At 43.7% G+C, this 16485-nt stretch overlaps 1 protein-coding gene across 1 annotated transcript in view; it reads right to left on the bottom strand.

Annotated features, from left to right (window-relative positions):
* Positions 1-9191: 9191 nt before the first annotated feature.
* Positions 9192-16485, bottom strand: part of MARCHF1 (membrane associated ring-CH-type finger 1) — a 314931-nt gene continuing 307637 nt past the window's right edge. Inside the window, exon 8 of the mRNA XM_088450275.1 lies at positions 9192-10479. Within this exon, the coding sequence (XP_088306401.1) occupies positions 10178-10479 (302 nt within the window). The 3' untranslated portion in view covers positions 9192-10177. The remainder of the gene's footprint in view (positions 10480-16485) is intronic.

Genomic DNA, 16485 nt, shown 5'->3' with positions numbered 1-16485 from the left:
TTTTCCTACCGCAATCTTGCGAGCAGTTCTGACTATAAAATAACCCAGTGACGTGGTCAATGACGCTGCTGTATTAATTATGCACACCCTTAAAACGCCCGTTTTGACCTTTAAGCATGCCTGCGTTCGGATCTCCACTCCCCATTTTCAAGCACCTTCCCCTGTTACCACCTACATACGCCTCCTCCTGTCACTCAAAATAGCAGGCATTCACTATTTAGCGAACAAACGATTTTCGGCCGCACTGACTGGTTCGCGCATGCGTATTACGATCCGTACGCATGCGCAGTTGTGCAAGCATTGCTCGGAACGAACGAGCGGCCACTTACGAGCGGCTCTGAATCAGGCCCAGTATTCTCTGCATTTCAGGCTTCTAGGTCGTTTGGACTCTTAGAAATGTGAGATGTTGCACAGGCGTCGGATTTGGAAATATCCTGGCTTAGTGGCTGCTTAAATCATGGAAGGAATATACTGTACTTCCAGAATTTAATGTTTCTAGGTCAAAGGGTTTATGAGACAGTCAGTCAGGACATTTGTTTATATATACAGTATACAGTCAGTGGCAAACACAGGATTTTGAGAGGGGGTTTCCAAATGCTTTAGAGTGTGGCCAATCCATGAAGGAGGCATAATTAGCACTTAACCACCTTTAATACAGTATGCATCATACAAAGTATACTGTTTGTCAATTCCAGCATATAGAGAACCAGCGATCACGGTGAGCCATTAGGTGCAGCCGTAGGGCCATCTTTCTTGAGATTAATGTTTTTAGTTCAGATGTGGTCACTATGAGAGCATTGGAGCAAGTCCGGGAGTCTAGGGGAGCAGCAGAGGATCCTAGCACTGCCCTGGACATATATGTACATATTGGTCTCCTTATGCACAGGATATTGTATTATTATACAGTATTAATAATTAAACCTATTGATGGTCTATAGCACTGCACCCTTAACTGCATGTTTTCCAGATCTCCTAGTTGGTGCACAGGTGTATTTATTACTGGCTGACAGTAAGAGCCACAGGTGCTGCTGATTATTTCCTTTGTAATACTGAGAAGAACATGCAGCACTAGTAACATTCTATTATATTACTATTACTGTTTCCACCAGGTAAAGTGTAGAATACAAGTTCTACAGTGGTTTAGCATAAAATGCAGCTGGGTGGCATACTGTAGCATAGAAATGACAGGTGATGGGAAGTTGGGAGCAATATATTGAGTTCGGCAGAGTTCCTTAAGAATATTGAACTTGAATTGCCCTGTCTTTATTTAATACTGGGTGTGCGTCTTAGGCCAACACTGATAACTCTTTATTTATTCCTGCATTCATGATAAAACACAGTCCAGTACTACTGTATAGTGTAATGAATGGCAGGTTCCATCAGCCAATCAACAAACAGTGCCACAAAAGCTTTGTTGGCTATTTGACGCATGCACTCTGCAGTTTAGGAAAAGCAACATCTGTTGGACAGAAAGTTGTATTACACACTCTGGCTTTTCCAGCGCTTCAGTAAGTTATGTTGCGCCTTACTGCAGCATGATGTGATATAGAACTCCAAGCAGCGGTATAGGTGCTACTGTCACATCTGAGACTGGAGAAGAGGATGTGGTGGGCCTAAGTTGGGGAAAGAAGCAGAGACGAGGGGCCTGGATGTACGTTCTCCTCATCCACAGGTCTTGAGTGTTGGCAAGACCTGGGCAAAGGTGCGGAGTCTAACCCACAGGATGGTGTTCGCCAGTGACCCCACCAATTGGGATATGGGCTTAGCTGCACCCCGTGAGCAGGTCGCGGTCCTTTGACCAGGTACCCAAGCCCTGCAGGGATAGAGACACTACACCCGTGGCCCAGCGAGGATATGCCTGCTAGGCACCAAACAGCCCCTTAAAACACTGTATAGAAAAACACCTTGACACGAGGATCAAATGTCAATAAGGATTTCAAGTGGGCAGCAACTCACGGTTACTTGAGACGTCACCAGAGATAGAAGGCACACGGGTAGAGGTGGTATACGTTGTAGCACAGACGTTCACTGGAGACGTAAGGCACACTGGTGGGGATGGTAACGCTGCTGCACGGGTATTCACCAGAGACGTATAGGCACACAGGTAAAGGTGGTAACACTGCTGCACGGGTATTCACCAGAGACGTATAGGCACACAGGTAAAGGTGGTAACACTGCTGCACGGATATTCACCAGAGACGGGAGGCACACAGGTGGAGATGGTATACACTGCTGCACGGATATTCACCAGAGACGGGAGGCACACAGGTGGAGATGGTATACACTGCTGCACGGATGTTACAGAGACGGAAGGCACACAGGTAGAGATGATAACACTGCTGCTACAAGGAAGGTTAGGAACCTGGACTGGGAACTCACTATAGCACGCTAGGAGACAACCGTTGTTCAGGCAATTTCCTGGAACCTGTGGAACAGTTTTATACCCAGGGGAACCCTTAGACAGGTGCACAGCATCAGCTGATCACTGGCCTATCAGGGAGAAGGATCCAGTCACATGGGCCGACTGTCATGGCGGCGCCCATGTCCGGACTTGCGATGCCGGACACCAGCCCACCAGGAAGCCACTGCATGCGGGGAGAATACTCAGCTCCTCCCCCGCCGTTGCGCAAGCTGCCCGACCACCCAGGATGACAGGGGAAGCCGGCGGCGCGGTAAGCGGGAGCCGATCCCCGGATGAGCCCTGACAGTACCCCATCCTTTAAGGGTGGGCACTGAACACCCATCAGGCTTACCTGGAAATTTCCTATGAAAACTCTGGATTAGTCGCGGAGCGTGTACATCAGAGGCTCTGATCCAGGCCCTTTCCTCGGGGCCGTAGCCCTTCCAATCGATGAGATATTGAAGGGTGTTGAATCTGTGCCGGGAATCCAGGATCTTCTCCACCTCAAATTCAGTGCCTTGTGATGTCTTGACTTGAGGCAATTTAGGAGAACAATTCTGAAAACGATTGAGCACCAGGGGTCGTAAGAGAGAAACGTGAAAAATATTTGAAATCTTCATTTGAGGAGGAAGTTCCAATTTATAAGTTACTGGACTGATTATCTTAATGATACGATATGGACCACCAAAACGTGGAGCAAGTTTCATGGACGGGACTCTTAAGCAAATATTCTTGGAAGATAACCAAACCCTGTCCCCAACTCTCAACAGTGGAACAGCCAAACGTCTTCTGTCCGCAAATTTCTTGTAATTCCTTGAAGATTGCTTTAGGGATAGGTGAATTTTATTCCATAAAGCTGAAAAGGATTGGATCTCTTGATTCACAGCCGGGACATCTATAGATGGAAGCTTCTGGAAATCTGGAACTCGTGGGTGTCTACCAAAAACCGTAAAAAAAGGAGTGGATTTAGAGGAAGAATGGAACTTAAAATTATGAGAGAACTCTGCACAGGGTAGGAGGTCCACCCAATCATCCTGGGAAGATGACACAAAGAGCCTAATGAAGGTCTCCAGCTCTTGATTGACCCTTTCCGTTTGACCATTCGACTGTGGGTGGTAGGCTGAGGAAAAGTTCAGTTTAATTCCATAGGTGTTACACAGGGGTCTCCAGAATTTGGCTGTAAATTGGACACCTCGATCAGAGACTATTTCCTTGGGGAGACCGTGTAATCTGAAGATGTCTCGATTAAAAATATTTGCTAATTGAGGAGCAGAAGGAAGGCCAACGAGCAGGATAAAGTGTGCCATTTTAGAAAAGCGATCCACGACCACCCATACCGTGTTATGCCCCTTGCACCGAGGTAATTCAGAACTAAAATCCTTTGAGATGTGGGTCCATGGAGCAGCTGGGATAGACAAGGGACGAAGAGGACCAACCATCTGTCTATGCTGAGTTTTATGTTGGGCGCATTTGATACAGGAGCGGACAAACTCTGTGACATCCTTCTTCATGGTCGGCCACCAGTAAGATCGAAGTAAGAACTGGTAGGTTTTGGTGATTCCAGTGTGACCTGCGAACAAGGATGCATGAGCCCAAACCAGTAATTTTTTACGTAAATTAGGAGGTACGAAAATTTTCCCAGGTGGTAGAGATACTACTTGAGTAGGAGCAAACACCATTGGGTCTAAAATGCGACGAACTTGAGAACACTCCTCCTCCTCCAACTTGGTCATAAAGGAGCAAGATAATGCATCAGCTTTTTTGTTCAACACACCTGGACGAAACTGAAGTTTTAAATCAAACCTAGAAAAGAAAAGTGACCATCGTGCCTGCCTGGCATTCAACCGGTGTGCAGTTTGCAGACAGATTAGATTTTTATGGTCTGTAATAATCGTAACAGGAAATTTAGCCCCTTCAAAGAAGATACCGCCATTCCTCCAAGGCTAAACGCATAGCTAACAGTTCTTGGTCGCCAATAATATAATTCCTTTCTGCAGGAGAAAAGTTACGGGAGAAAAATCCACAGGGATGAGTCTTCCCGTCTTCAGCAGTCTGAGATAATACCGCCCCTACTCCAACAGAGGATGCGTCCACCTCCACAATGAACGGTTTGTCAATTCGTGGCTGGCAGAGAATTGGAGCTCCAGAAAAGGCTTTTTTTAGGTTTTGAAAGGCTTGTACTGCTGGAACAGACCATTTAGAAGGATTGGCTCCTTTCCTTGTGAGGGAGGTAATGGGTGCTTCCAGTGTAGAAAAATGTGGAATAAATCTCCTATAATAGTTCGCGAATCCTAAGAAACGCTGAGTACCTTTTATAGAAGTAGGTAGGGGCCACTCCGAGATTGCTTTTAGTTTATCAGGATCCATCTGGAGACTCCTCCCGGAGATTATATGACCCAGAAAAGGTACCGACGTTTGATTAAACACACATTTGGATAGTTTCCCAAAGAGGTGATGAGCATGAAGGCGGGACAATACCTCCCGTACATGAAGATGATGGTTCTGTAAATCTCTGGAAAAAATTAAGATGTCATCGAGATAAATCACAACAAATTTATGAAGAATATCCCGGAAGACCTCGTTGACATAGCCTTGAAAAATAGCTGGTGCATTGCAAAGACCGAAGGGCATTACAAGGTACTCGAAATGCCCGTCTCTGTTATTGAACGCGGTCTTCCACTCGTCCCCCGCTTTAATTCGAATCAAGTTATACGCGCCACATAGATCCAGCTTGGTGAAAACTTGAGCCCCATGGACTTTGTCAAAAAGTTCAGAAATTAAAGGTAAGGGGTACCGATTTTTTATGGTGATCTGATTTAAGCCTCGGTAGTCTATGCACGGATGGAGTCCTCCATCCTTTTTCCCTACAAAAAAACCCCCTGCCCCTGCAGGAGAAGAAGAGGGCCGAATGAACCCTTTACCAAGGTTTTCCTTAATGTATTCTTCCATGGCCGCGGTCTCTGGGACGGACAAGGGGTAAACACGGCCACGTGGAGGACTTTTCCCGGGAATTAAATCGATAGCGCAGTCCCATGGTCGATGCGGAGGAAGTACATCTGCGGCTTGTTCACAGAATACGTCGGCAAACTCTTGATAAGCCTCGGGCAACCCCTTCTGGGATGGGTGTCTAGGAGACTAAGGACGGAGGAACTTCTTAGCTGGGTTGGAGACCGTTGCTTTTTTACATACTGGAATGACCTTGGCCAAACAGTTTTGAAAACAATGTGAGCCCCAGGACAAGATTTGCATAGCATCCCAGTCGAAGACAGGATTGTGTTTTTTCAACCAGGGCAATCCTAATACCAGCTCATAGGAGGATTCGGGAAATACAAAAAATTCAAACATTTCCTGATGTAAGCATCCAACTCGGACAGTCACAGGATAAGAAAGCGAAGAAATGGGTAGTCCCACCAGCGTTTTACCATCTAGCCCGGACAGTAACAATTTATTAGGTAGGGGAACAACTGGAACACCCAAAGTGTGAATCAGTTTCTCTGCAATAAAATTACCAGCGGCTCCAGAATCAATTAAAGCATGGACCTTTCTTGTCCTGGACTTAAGGGAAAGCGACACTACTAGAAGACTTTCTGATAATTGGGATGGCTTGAGAATGACCCCCAACTGAATGCTCCCTACTTCAGTCAGGGTCTCGCATTTCCCGCAAGTAGAGGACAATTTTTCAAAATGTGGTTAGGTGCAGCGCAATAAATACACAGCTTATTTTGGAAGCGTCTATTGCATTCTGCCGGGGTGAGTTTTGTTCTATTGACCTGCATCGGTTCCTCTTCCATAGCTGAGGTGGGCATAGGCGGACTGGCAGCAGAAGGACGGACAGGTAGACGTTCACCTCTTCCCCTACTAGCCCACCTTTCCCGGTGACGAAGATCAATTTTGATACAAAGAGAGATCACGTCAGCGAAGGATTCTGGCAAATCCCTGGAGGCAAGTTCATCCTTCATCCTCTCAGAGAGTCCATGAAGAAAGGACGCCTTAAGAGCTTCCTCGTTCCATTTCAATTCTGATGCCAGGGTCTGAAACTGGACTACATACTGCCCTATGGATCGTGCGCCCTGACGCACACGGAGAAGATCAGAAGATGCAGATGCAGAATGGCCTGGCTCATCAAAAATTCTCTTAAATGCTAAAACGAATTCCTCGTAAGTAGATACGATGGGGTCAGCCCGTTCCCATAGAGGGGAGACCCAGTCTAGCGCTGCTCCTGTTAACAGGGATATAACATATGCCACTTTTGCCCGAGACGTGGGGAAATTCTGGGGAAGGCACTCAAATTGGATCTCACATTGGTTAATGAATCCGCGGCACCGCCTGGGATCACCATCAAACCTTTCTGGAGTAGCTAACTGGAGTCGGGGTTTGGGGGTAGGAGCCACCAGTGGAGGAACTGATGGAGGAGGTGCGGGAGCTGCAGCCAGAGGAGCCGGAAGAATAGAGGCCAATGTGGTTTGTATAGAAACCAGTTGTCTCGAGAGCTCCTGTAAATACTGAGCCACTTGTTGTTGACACGCCTCTTGGTTGTCCATCCGAGAGGTCAACTCTTGCAGAGACCCAGTACCTTGGGATCCTGCAGTCACGTCTGAGACTGGAGAAGAGGACGTGGTGGGCCTAAGTTGGGGAAAGAAGCGGAGACGAGGGGCCTGGATGTACGTTCTCCTCATCCACAGGTCTTGAGTGTTGGCGAGACCTGGGCAAAGGTGCGGAGTCTAACCCACAGGATGGTGTTCGCCAGTGACCCCCCCAATTGGGATATGGGCTTAGCTGCACCCCGTGAGCAGGTCACGGTCCTTTGACCAGGTACCCAAGTCCTGCAGGGATAGAGACACTACACCCATGGCCCAGCGAGGATATGCCTGCTAGGCACCAAACAGCCCCTTAAAACACTGTATAGAAAAACACCTTGACACGAGGATCAAATGTCAATAAGAATTTCAAGTGGGCAGCAACTCATGGTTACTTGAGACGTCACCAGAGATAGAAGGCACACGGGTAGAGGTGGTATACGTTGTAGTACGGATGTTCACTGGAGACGTAAGGCACACCGGTGGGGATGGTAACACTGCTACACGGGTATTCACCAGAGACGTATAGGCACACAGGTAAAGGTGGTAACACTGCTGCACGGGTATTCACCAGAGATGTATAGGCACACAGGTAGAGATGGTATACACTGCTGCACGGATATTCACCAGAGACGGGAGGCACACAGGTGGAGATGGTATACACTGCTGCACGGATATTCACCAGAGACGGGAGGCACACAGGTGGAGATGGTATACACTGCTGCACGGATGTTACAGAGACGGAAGGCACACAGGTAGAGATGATAACACTGCTGCTACAAGGAAGGTTAGGAACCTGGACCGGGAAATCACTATAGCACGCTAGGAGACAGACGTTGTTCAGGCAATTTCCTGGAACCTGTGGAACAGTTTTATACCCAGGGGAACCCTTAGACAGGTGCACAGCATCAGCTGATCACGGACCTATCAGGGAGAAGGATCCAGTCACATGGGCCGACTGTCATGGCGGCGCCCATGTCCGGACTTGCGATGCCGGACACCAGCCCACCAGGAAGCCACTGCATGCGGGAGAAGAATACTCAGCTTCTCCCCCGCCTTCGCGCAAGCTGCCCGACCACCCAGGATGACAGGGAAAGCCGGCGGCGCGGTAAGCGGGAGCCGATCCCCGGCTGAGCCCTGACAGCTACATTGCGTATGGAGCAAAGATGTAGCAGGACACATCTGTAGTTAAGTCTCTGAGGGAAGCTTTTAGTATATTCAGTGTTGCAATTAGGCAGAAGAAAAGCAGCTGTGACTGACTTGCCAGACTTGAAATACCTGAGTTGTCTCATTGTCCCCTGTATCAGGACCTTGTACAGCTCCTTGGAAGGGTGCAGTGCTCTGGTGAAGTTTCCTGCCCCTGAAGCAGGCGTTTCCTCCGATCCTGCCCTTCATAAGCCCTTGTCTAATTCTCTGGTCTCTCCCCCTCTCTTTCCCTCAGTATCAACTGAGGGGTTCCTCCTCTCACCATTAACCTCAGCAACCAACTGACTAGCAGCTCTTCCTATTATATCCCCCTGGTACATGCTTCCTCCTTCCTGCTGTAAACACGCACTGAGAACTTGGAGGATGACCATGTGGCAGTCAATGGGGCTCTCTCCTCGCATTCAGCTGAAATCTGCAAGCACAGCCGCCATACTGTAGCAACCACAGCTTGTACTGCAGCTGTTGCTCTTCCAGGGCTGCAGTTCTTTGCAGTGGGGAGCACCAGCATGTGATAACTCATTATGGCAAGATATCACATATGTACACTTGTCTTTGTAATGTTCACAATATTTGGGGACAATTAATTTACCAGAGTACCATTCATTTCTCTTGCACCTCATGGCCACATTGCAGAATTTTCTTAGTGAGCATTACGCACAGCTGAACATTGTGATCTCTCGTTCATGGGAACTGAATACTGTACAAGGCTTTTTATATCTTTTGAAGTTAGTTTATCGTATGTATTGTGTATATTTTTTGGTAATATTTTGTTCTGCGTCTTTGAACAATTGCGCAAGCCCACCTTTGTTGTACATGGCCCATGTTAGAAACTCCCCGTTGCACCTATAATGGCACAAGAAGGCTCACTTGGCTATACTCATTGTTCTGGGCATGCATAGTATAAAATCACGCATAGTACACTATGTAAACTGGAGAAGGACTGTATCTGACACTTAAAGGTAAATGAAGAAAATAAAATACATGTGGATTCAGTGCTGAAACAGGCTTATTTGGTTTTATTCAAAATGCAATAGCCCATGAAAATACTGTGTGTAAAACAACCACCGTCTCTGCTTTACTAAGTGGCAATGACATTGTTGCTTTTTTCATTACTACCACATATAGGGGGAGATGTACTAAGCCTTGGAGAGTGATAAAGTGGGGAGAGATAAGTACTGACCAATCAGTTCATAAATGCCATGTTACAGGCTGTGTTTGGAAAATGACAGGAGCTGATTGGTTGGTACTTTATCTCTTTCCACTTTATCACTTTCCAGGGCTTAGTACATCTGCCCCATTATGTGCTGAATGCATTGATTACATTTATACCAGATCCTCAAAAAAGGTTCAATGATTGCAATTAGGCAATATTAGGAATTATTAGAACTGCATATGCTTTCAGATGTTACGTAATAATACAATGAAATATAACATTCAGCAAGAAGTGTAAAGTCATAGACTGCATACATATTATACCGCAGATTAAACCACAGTATTTTTAATATCCCACTGTGTATAAATCCAGCTCTATATAAATACTGTACTGTAACATTGTACAAATTGAAGTGCTTTTTGTGTCTTATGAGACCTGCTTACTTTATAAATTAGACTACTTATAGTACTACTAATGTTATTTGAATTTATTGTCTACATGTCTTCTTGACATTTGTTTTTTTCAATAGAAAACATTAAACTCACTCACATAGAAACAAATACAACAACTGGAAAAATAGGTTCTCCCTCACAAATAAAAACTAATAAAATCAGTATTTTTTACTAGGCATACAAAAAAGCAATATTTTTCCTTCTTGTAGTTTCTCCTTATTCTGTTATGCTTTCATGATCCTGCTGTAAGATCAATAGCAGGTCTAATAATGTGGTACTGTATTTTCCATTACTGCATCCTGGGGAGAAGATTACCAATTACTTGTACTACTGTATGTCTGCAGTGAATATGAAACATTTGAATTATGGGAGAATTCTGCCACACTGGTCACACAGGTATGACTCCAGGTACACTTGCGTCAGAACACGATTGTAGATTTGTAGATGTCTGTGACACTGGGACAGTTGTGTAATCCTTAACATCTGTGTTTTGATTATTTGGATTGTTCTTTGTTTCCGGCTTCTTAGAGGTGTCAGGACAGTTCTGGACAAATATTACCCGATTGTAAGCCTTCAGTCTTCGCCACAGCTGTATATAGACTTTACACTGAACATACATAAACACCAAGCCACCTGTAAATCCAATAGCCACGACCACCAATTTTGTCCAAAATGGCCACTCTAGGACACCTATGATACAAATAACAACAAATAATCAACTCTATAAAATAGAAACTGCACACATTAAAAGGATTTTCACTTTTTTTTAATTACAGTACATTGTTGAATACACACTTATATTATAATCAATATTTGTTTATTCCAAGCTTTATGTTTTAGATTGTATTCAAATAAATAAATGGTGTCACCGTGTAATTCTCTATTTACTATTAGAAGTAGCATGCCGGAAGAAAACTATTAAAATATTCCATTACATCGACCATAAAAAAATAACTTCAGTTAAATAATTTCTTATTTCTAATGCCATCTATTTGTACCAGCAACAACGAGTGAAATGATCATGCTTATAAACATAAAAAACATTAAGTCTAAAATGCAAGTTACTTTCTAGAAAAGGTTACATTTAACATTTATAAATCAGTTTGTTAAAAGCTTCATAAATGTATCACATTTAAATCTAAAAATATTAAAGAATCAGTCTTGATAAAGGAGGTCACTCCGAAACGTTGACCATTAAGCTGCAGTGAGATTCATCATTTTTATAGTCTCCTTGAGTGCCTTCCGTTTTCCATCATTTACTATATATATATCATGATTTTTATTGACACGAAAAACAAATAAAGTTCATTCTGTCTTTGAAACATGTATCTGGTTAAATGTAGCCATTTAATACAGCCAGGAGCAGATAAGTTAAAAACATTAATAATGATACTGCTAATAATAATAATTTTGTCCATATTGAGGCTTATATAGTTGATTCACAAGAAACAGAATAGGTATAGACAGTATACAAAAAACAAACATCCATAATAAACAGAGCCGGCCCTAGGCATAGGCAAATTAAGCAAATGCCGCCCTAGGGCATTTGGAATGCCTAGGGGCTCTCAAGCCCACCTAGGGCCAGCAGAGGTTTGGGGCAGACACAGCCAGGGCACCTGTTGCCGGCTGGGCAGAGACTCTGGTAGCTGTTACTGCTGCTGTGCAGCGTTCACGATCGGAGCTCAACTGATAGCTCTGATTAGGCCCAGCAGCAGCAAACAGTGAGCGGGCAGCGGTGGAACAGCCGGCGGTGATTGGCGGGGACAGGCCACCTGACTGGCAGCTAATGGGCTGCCGTGCTGGGAGAGGGGTGAGGGGTGCTGTGGTCTGTGCTGTTCTAGGACAGGGGTACTGGGTGAGAGGTACTGTGCTGTGAACTGTTGCTGGGAGAGGGGTGCCGTGCTGGGAGAGGGGTGCTGTGCTGGGTGATGGGCGCTGTGATGGCTACTGTGCTGTGATCTGTGCTGGGTAAGGTGTGCTAGGAGCTTAGCACAATGGAGAAAGGGCCACAGCAAGTGAGACCATGCCCCTTCCATGAGGGCACACACCTTTTTTAGGATTCCGGGGGGGGCCTAGGGCACTAATTTGGCTAGGGCTGGCTCTGATGATAAATATATTAAAATATTGCCTGTGGTAGAAATCAAAAATTATCCTGTGTCCTTAGAGGCAAAGCTAAATCAGATGCAATATTACTGGAAACAAATTCTCTTTCAGGAGTATTCTAAATTAATATAGGTGATCCAATGTCTAGATTCAAGATAGTAGGGCAGACATGGGGGTGATGCAGAGTTGCATGTAATGCAGGTCATATATCTACGGCCAGATTCCATGTATATCTATGGCCAGATTCCATATTCTGGAAGCTGAATTGATCTGCCAAACAATGATCAAAAACGTTGATTGGCAGACCGATTATCGGTGATACGCAGGGGATTCAGGGAAATTCAACATGTTAAAAATTCCTGACTTGCCAATTTCAACCATTTTTGGGTTAGAATCAGGGAATTGAGATTGTCCAACATGTTGGATTTCTCCAATCCCCCAAAATGCCTTGATATCTTCCTTATTAGCTGCCTGATGTATGGGCCCCATATGTCTGTTTTGCAGATGGATCTTGTGATTTCTTTTTTAGTGCTATCCATACTCCATAGTTAAAAGCTTGCATCTATATGTGAGTCATATGCATGTCAGTCGCAACTCTACCTGCAGTTGATTGCACATAACTAGGTAGTAATGGGGAGTTTGCATGTAAGCTAAGGCTAGTGAGGGCATGTCGAGGGAATAAAAACAGATCTTTTGCACCAGGTATAGGACTAGTGCAAGTGTGTATTGATGGATAAGGGTGTGTGTGGTAGCATAAATGCATACAACTTCGCATACAGGTGAATATCTGCACTTATTAGTTACGTGCACGCAGTGCCAGAATTGTTGTCGACTTACAAGCAGCTCAGAATCAGCTACGGGGTGTGCAGCAATAAACGCTCTAATGGTTGATATTCATGCAGTTATACCCCTTAAAGATATACACCATACCTACTGTATCTATTGAAATAAAATGCATAACAATAGGAGTTGCATGAAAATTTGCGTGAAAATTTGGTAAATTTGTATGAATACAATATAGAGCTCATCATTGAAGCACTCAATAAATTATTGATTAGAATAAATACACCAGAGTAGCCATGCTACTGTATGTATGTATGTATGTATATGTATATATATAAATAACATTCTGCTATTGAAATGTGAAGCATCCAATTATAAAGCTTCCCAAATAGGTAATTTGTAGACTCAGTAAATAATAATAACTGTAAGTACATAGTCAAAGCCGTATCAGTATCTCTGTTGCATTGATATAAAATTTCCTACAGAACAATTATATATCTGAACACGGTATAACCCAATTACAGTACATACATAGAACTCACTAAATCCAGGGAAAAGAAGTCATGCATTCTCAATGACTTATACTGTACAGCTCTGTTTTTGTTATGATCCTAAAAACTGACCCAGTGATAATAGCGGTTTTGCAGCCCTGACATTTAAAAAATTAACTGGTCAATAAAATGACCAGTTACTGTATTCTAATTGGAAATTAAGCCAGTCTGTATTTCTCATTTTGCATCTTACTGTTAAAAACATACAGTGTACTGTATATATCAGGAGGCAATGATTAAGTACTGTTGAAGAGATCACCTGTTCTCCCCTATCGGTTTGTTCGGAATATTATTCTGTATTATTTCTATAACATATAGGGGGGAAACCAATTAGCCACTGGGTTTGCTGCGCAGGGAAATCAATGTATTTCCCCGCGCGTCAAGCCCCGTCAGCCCGCCTTTTATTGCTGACTTTTCCTTGTAGCTCCCAAAGCTGTAAGGAAAAGTCCACCTCTGGGTCTTAACGTGTGGGGTACACCCTGCTGATTGAATCGATCGGTGCAGGTAATTAGCTATGGGGTAAACCCTGCGGCTACTTGAATCTCCCCCATAATTCATGAGACAAATTTTGACTTCTATTTAGGATTAGTTGGAGTACAAACAAAATATTTTGATCAGAATATGAATGGATACCTCATACTTTTATTTATTTAGGCACATACATATTTGTAATAGTAAGGATATAAGGATAAATGCCATCAACATGTTTTTTGTTTAGACTCAGTCTAGTATTTCTAAAGTAAAATCTAATATGAATTATATCCTAAAGAGTGTATGGCTATATTGCATAACTAGATAAGTTGATTTGAGCTGTAATCAGCTTGTGAAATGTAATTAATAAGGATCAATATACTTTCTATATTAACCTAGTGTTTTTACAGTATTTCAACTGTAACCCCAACTGCAGCCTAACCCTACAGCTAACACTGACATATACTGTTGACATTGTGACTGTCGACATTCTCAATGTAGACATAATGACCATGTTGACATTATGTCCATGTTGACATTGTGAATGTCGACATTTCGATACCTAGTGTTAAAAACCAATGAGAATTCCACCTCCCAAATAATAAAAAAAGAATCTATATATTGGCCATAGAGCACTTGGTTCACCATTACTGAGAGACATAAAGCCTCTCAAATCTAAGCATCATCTCTGATGATGGTCACTTGCAGTCCTACAATATGGACATGGATGCTTGATTTCATATTGCAGATATAGTTACATATGGAGCTCTTTCTATTTATCTGGGTTGTATGCCTAGAAAACTGCACATCATGTATTCAAAGTTTTAGGTCACCAACAAAATGTTAGATCAATGGCATTAACCTACATATGTCTATGATTGCTAATAAATTCTACATTCTGGAAATAGTGTTATTGCTGAAAGATTGAGCAAATGGTGCGGTAATGGAAAAACACACTGGCCTTTCAAGTAGTTGGGTGGATGGGGTGTCTGCCTTCTAAGTAGAGTTTTAACCCATATACTCACATTTTATGGGCTCACTAGTTACTAGGATTTCATGTATATTAGCCAGAAAATGCAACACTTATGTTACGGGTTCCTATTAAATTGATTGGTTGCATACTGGTTTAGCCACAAAATGGGGCATTCATTTGATTACAGTAGAACAGTCTTGGTCTTCATGACAGGATTAGTGGCAAATCCTGTCATTGCTGCCCCGCACCTCATGGTACGGTCAAATCACTGCATTCTAAGCAGGAAGCGGGATCATGATTCTTGGCACCATGCCCACCTCACTCTACCTGGACCTCCTTCCCCCAGAATCTTCCTGGTCCCTGGAGATGGCAGAGAAACAATTTTGTGAAGTGCATCTTTATAAATCTTGATCACTGTTCTCTATACATACTCCATTACATGGTAAAGCTAAAAATTCGCTCATATTAACAACAATGCATAGGGAAAGTATTACTAATTATTTAAATAAAATACATAAAAAAGCACTGTATTAAGCGAGACAATTAATAAAAGTGGTTTATTAAGCAGGGGCATAACTAGAATATTGTGGGCCCCATAGTAAGATTTTGAAGGGGCCCCCCAATGCTTCTAGTGAGCCATCTCACTCCGGAGCTTTTATAACATTTTGCCTACTGGAGAAACTAACCTCTTTTTATTCTGACTTCTACTGTGTATAAACTAAAGCAATGTACATTCAGTCTCACTGCTTATTTTGTCTTCCTACGTATTTTAAGAAATAGAGCTGCAAAAGGTGGGTAACAATCCTGGGTGAGATTCCTCACAGTTGCAAGGGTAGGCAATCTTAAGATATCAATCTACCAGTTAAACTCAGGGTGCCAGACACACACACACACACACACACATACCTTGGAGTGAATAAATGAACACAACAGGGGCCCACATTGTCTTTTTGTTCCTGGAATATGTTATGCACAGTTACACCCCGGCATGGAAGTGTTAATCAGGGGAGGACAGGAGGGGCTTCAGGGTTGGGGGCAGGGACACCTGCATAAGGCATCTATGTCTGACCATCAGTGTCTCTAAACCCCATTAGCACGTGCAGTAATGGGATTTTGAGCTTGATTGCCTAGAAATAGCAATAGAAATAGAAATTCCGCAGTGTCCTTACAATTGGGATGCCATCTGCTGGGATCCCGACGTAGGCATCCCGAGTCATGTTGCTATCGTCTCGGCGTTTGGGATTCCGATGCCGGGGTTCCGGCAGACGGCATCCCGCTTGTCGGGATGCTAACCGCATCCCGTTCCCACCATTGACTTCAATGGAGATTTCACACCAGTGAATTCTATGGAGGAGACAGGCTGACCGCTCATAGTCAATCACGTGGGCCCCAGTCATTCTCGCAGAGGAAAGGTATGTATAAACATACCCTTCATCCTGTCCGGCATGGTTTTGGGATTTTTCGGTTTATTTTTTTTAACCCCTTGAATGCCTACATGGACCGAAGAGGACATGATCAACATATAGGAGAGGTGAGTATGGATTTTTTTTCAGGTACCTGTGAATGTTACTTGGGGAAGGGGATGTGATTGGCTGCAGGGATACTAGGTGAGTATGTGTGATAGTGAGTGTGGATGTGCATGTGTGTGTACCTGTATGTTTAAATAAAATTGTATGGTCACGGTGTGTGTGTCTTGTCTTTTTTTTTATATTTCTTTTGCAATAGAACTACAGTTACCAGCGGGCCCATAATACCCCGCATGCTGGTACTTGTGGTTCTCCAAGTACCAGCATGTGGGCGAAGCCTATTGTTTTT

The sequence above is a fragment of the Taudactylus pleione genome, unplaced genomic scaffold (assembly GCF_031769625.1).
Source record: "Taudactylus pleione unplaced genomic scaffold, aTauple2 ptg000513l, whole genome shotgun sequence".
NCBI lineage: Eukaryota > Metazoa > Chordata > Amphibia > Anura > Myobatrachidae > Taudactylus > Taudactylus pleione.
Note: the sequence above shows the minus strand (reverse complement) of the source record. Positions and strands in the feature narration are given on the sequence as shown.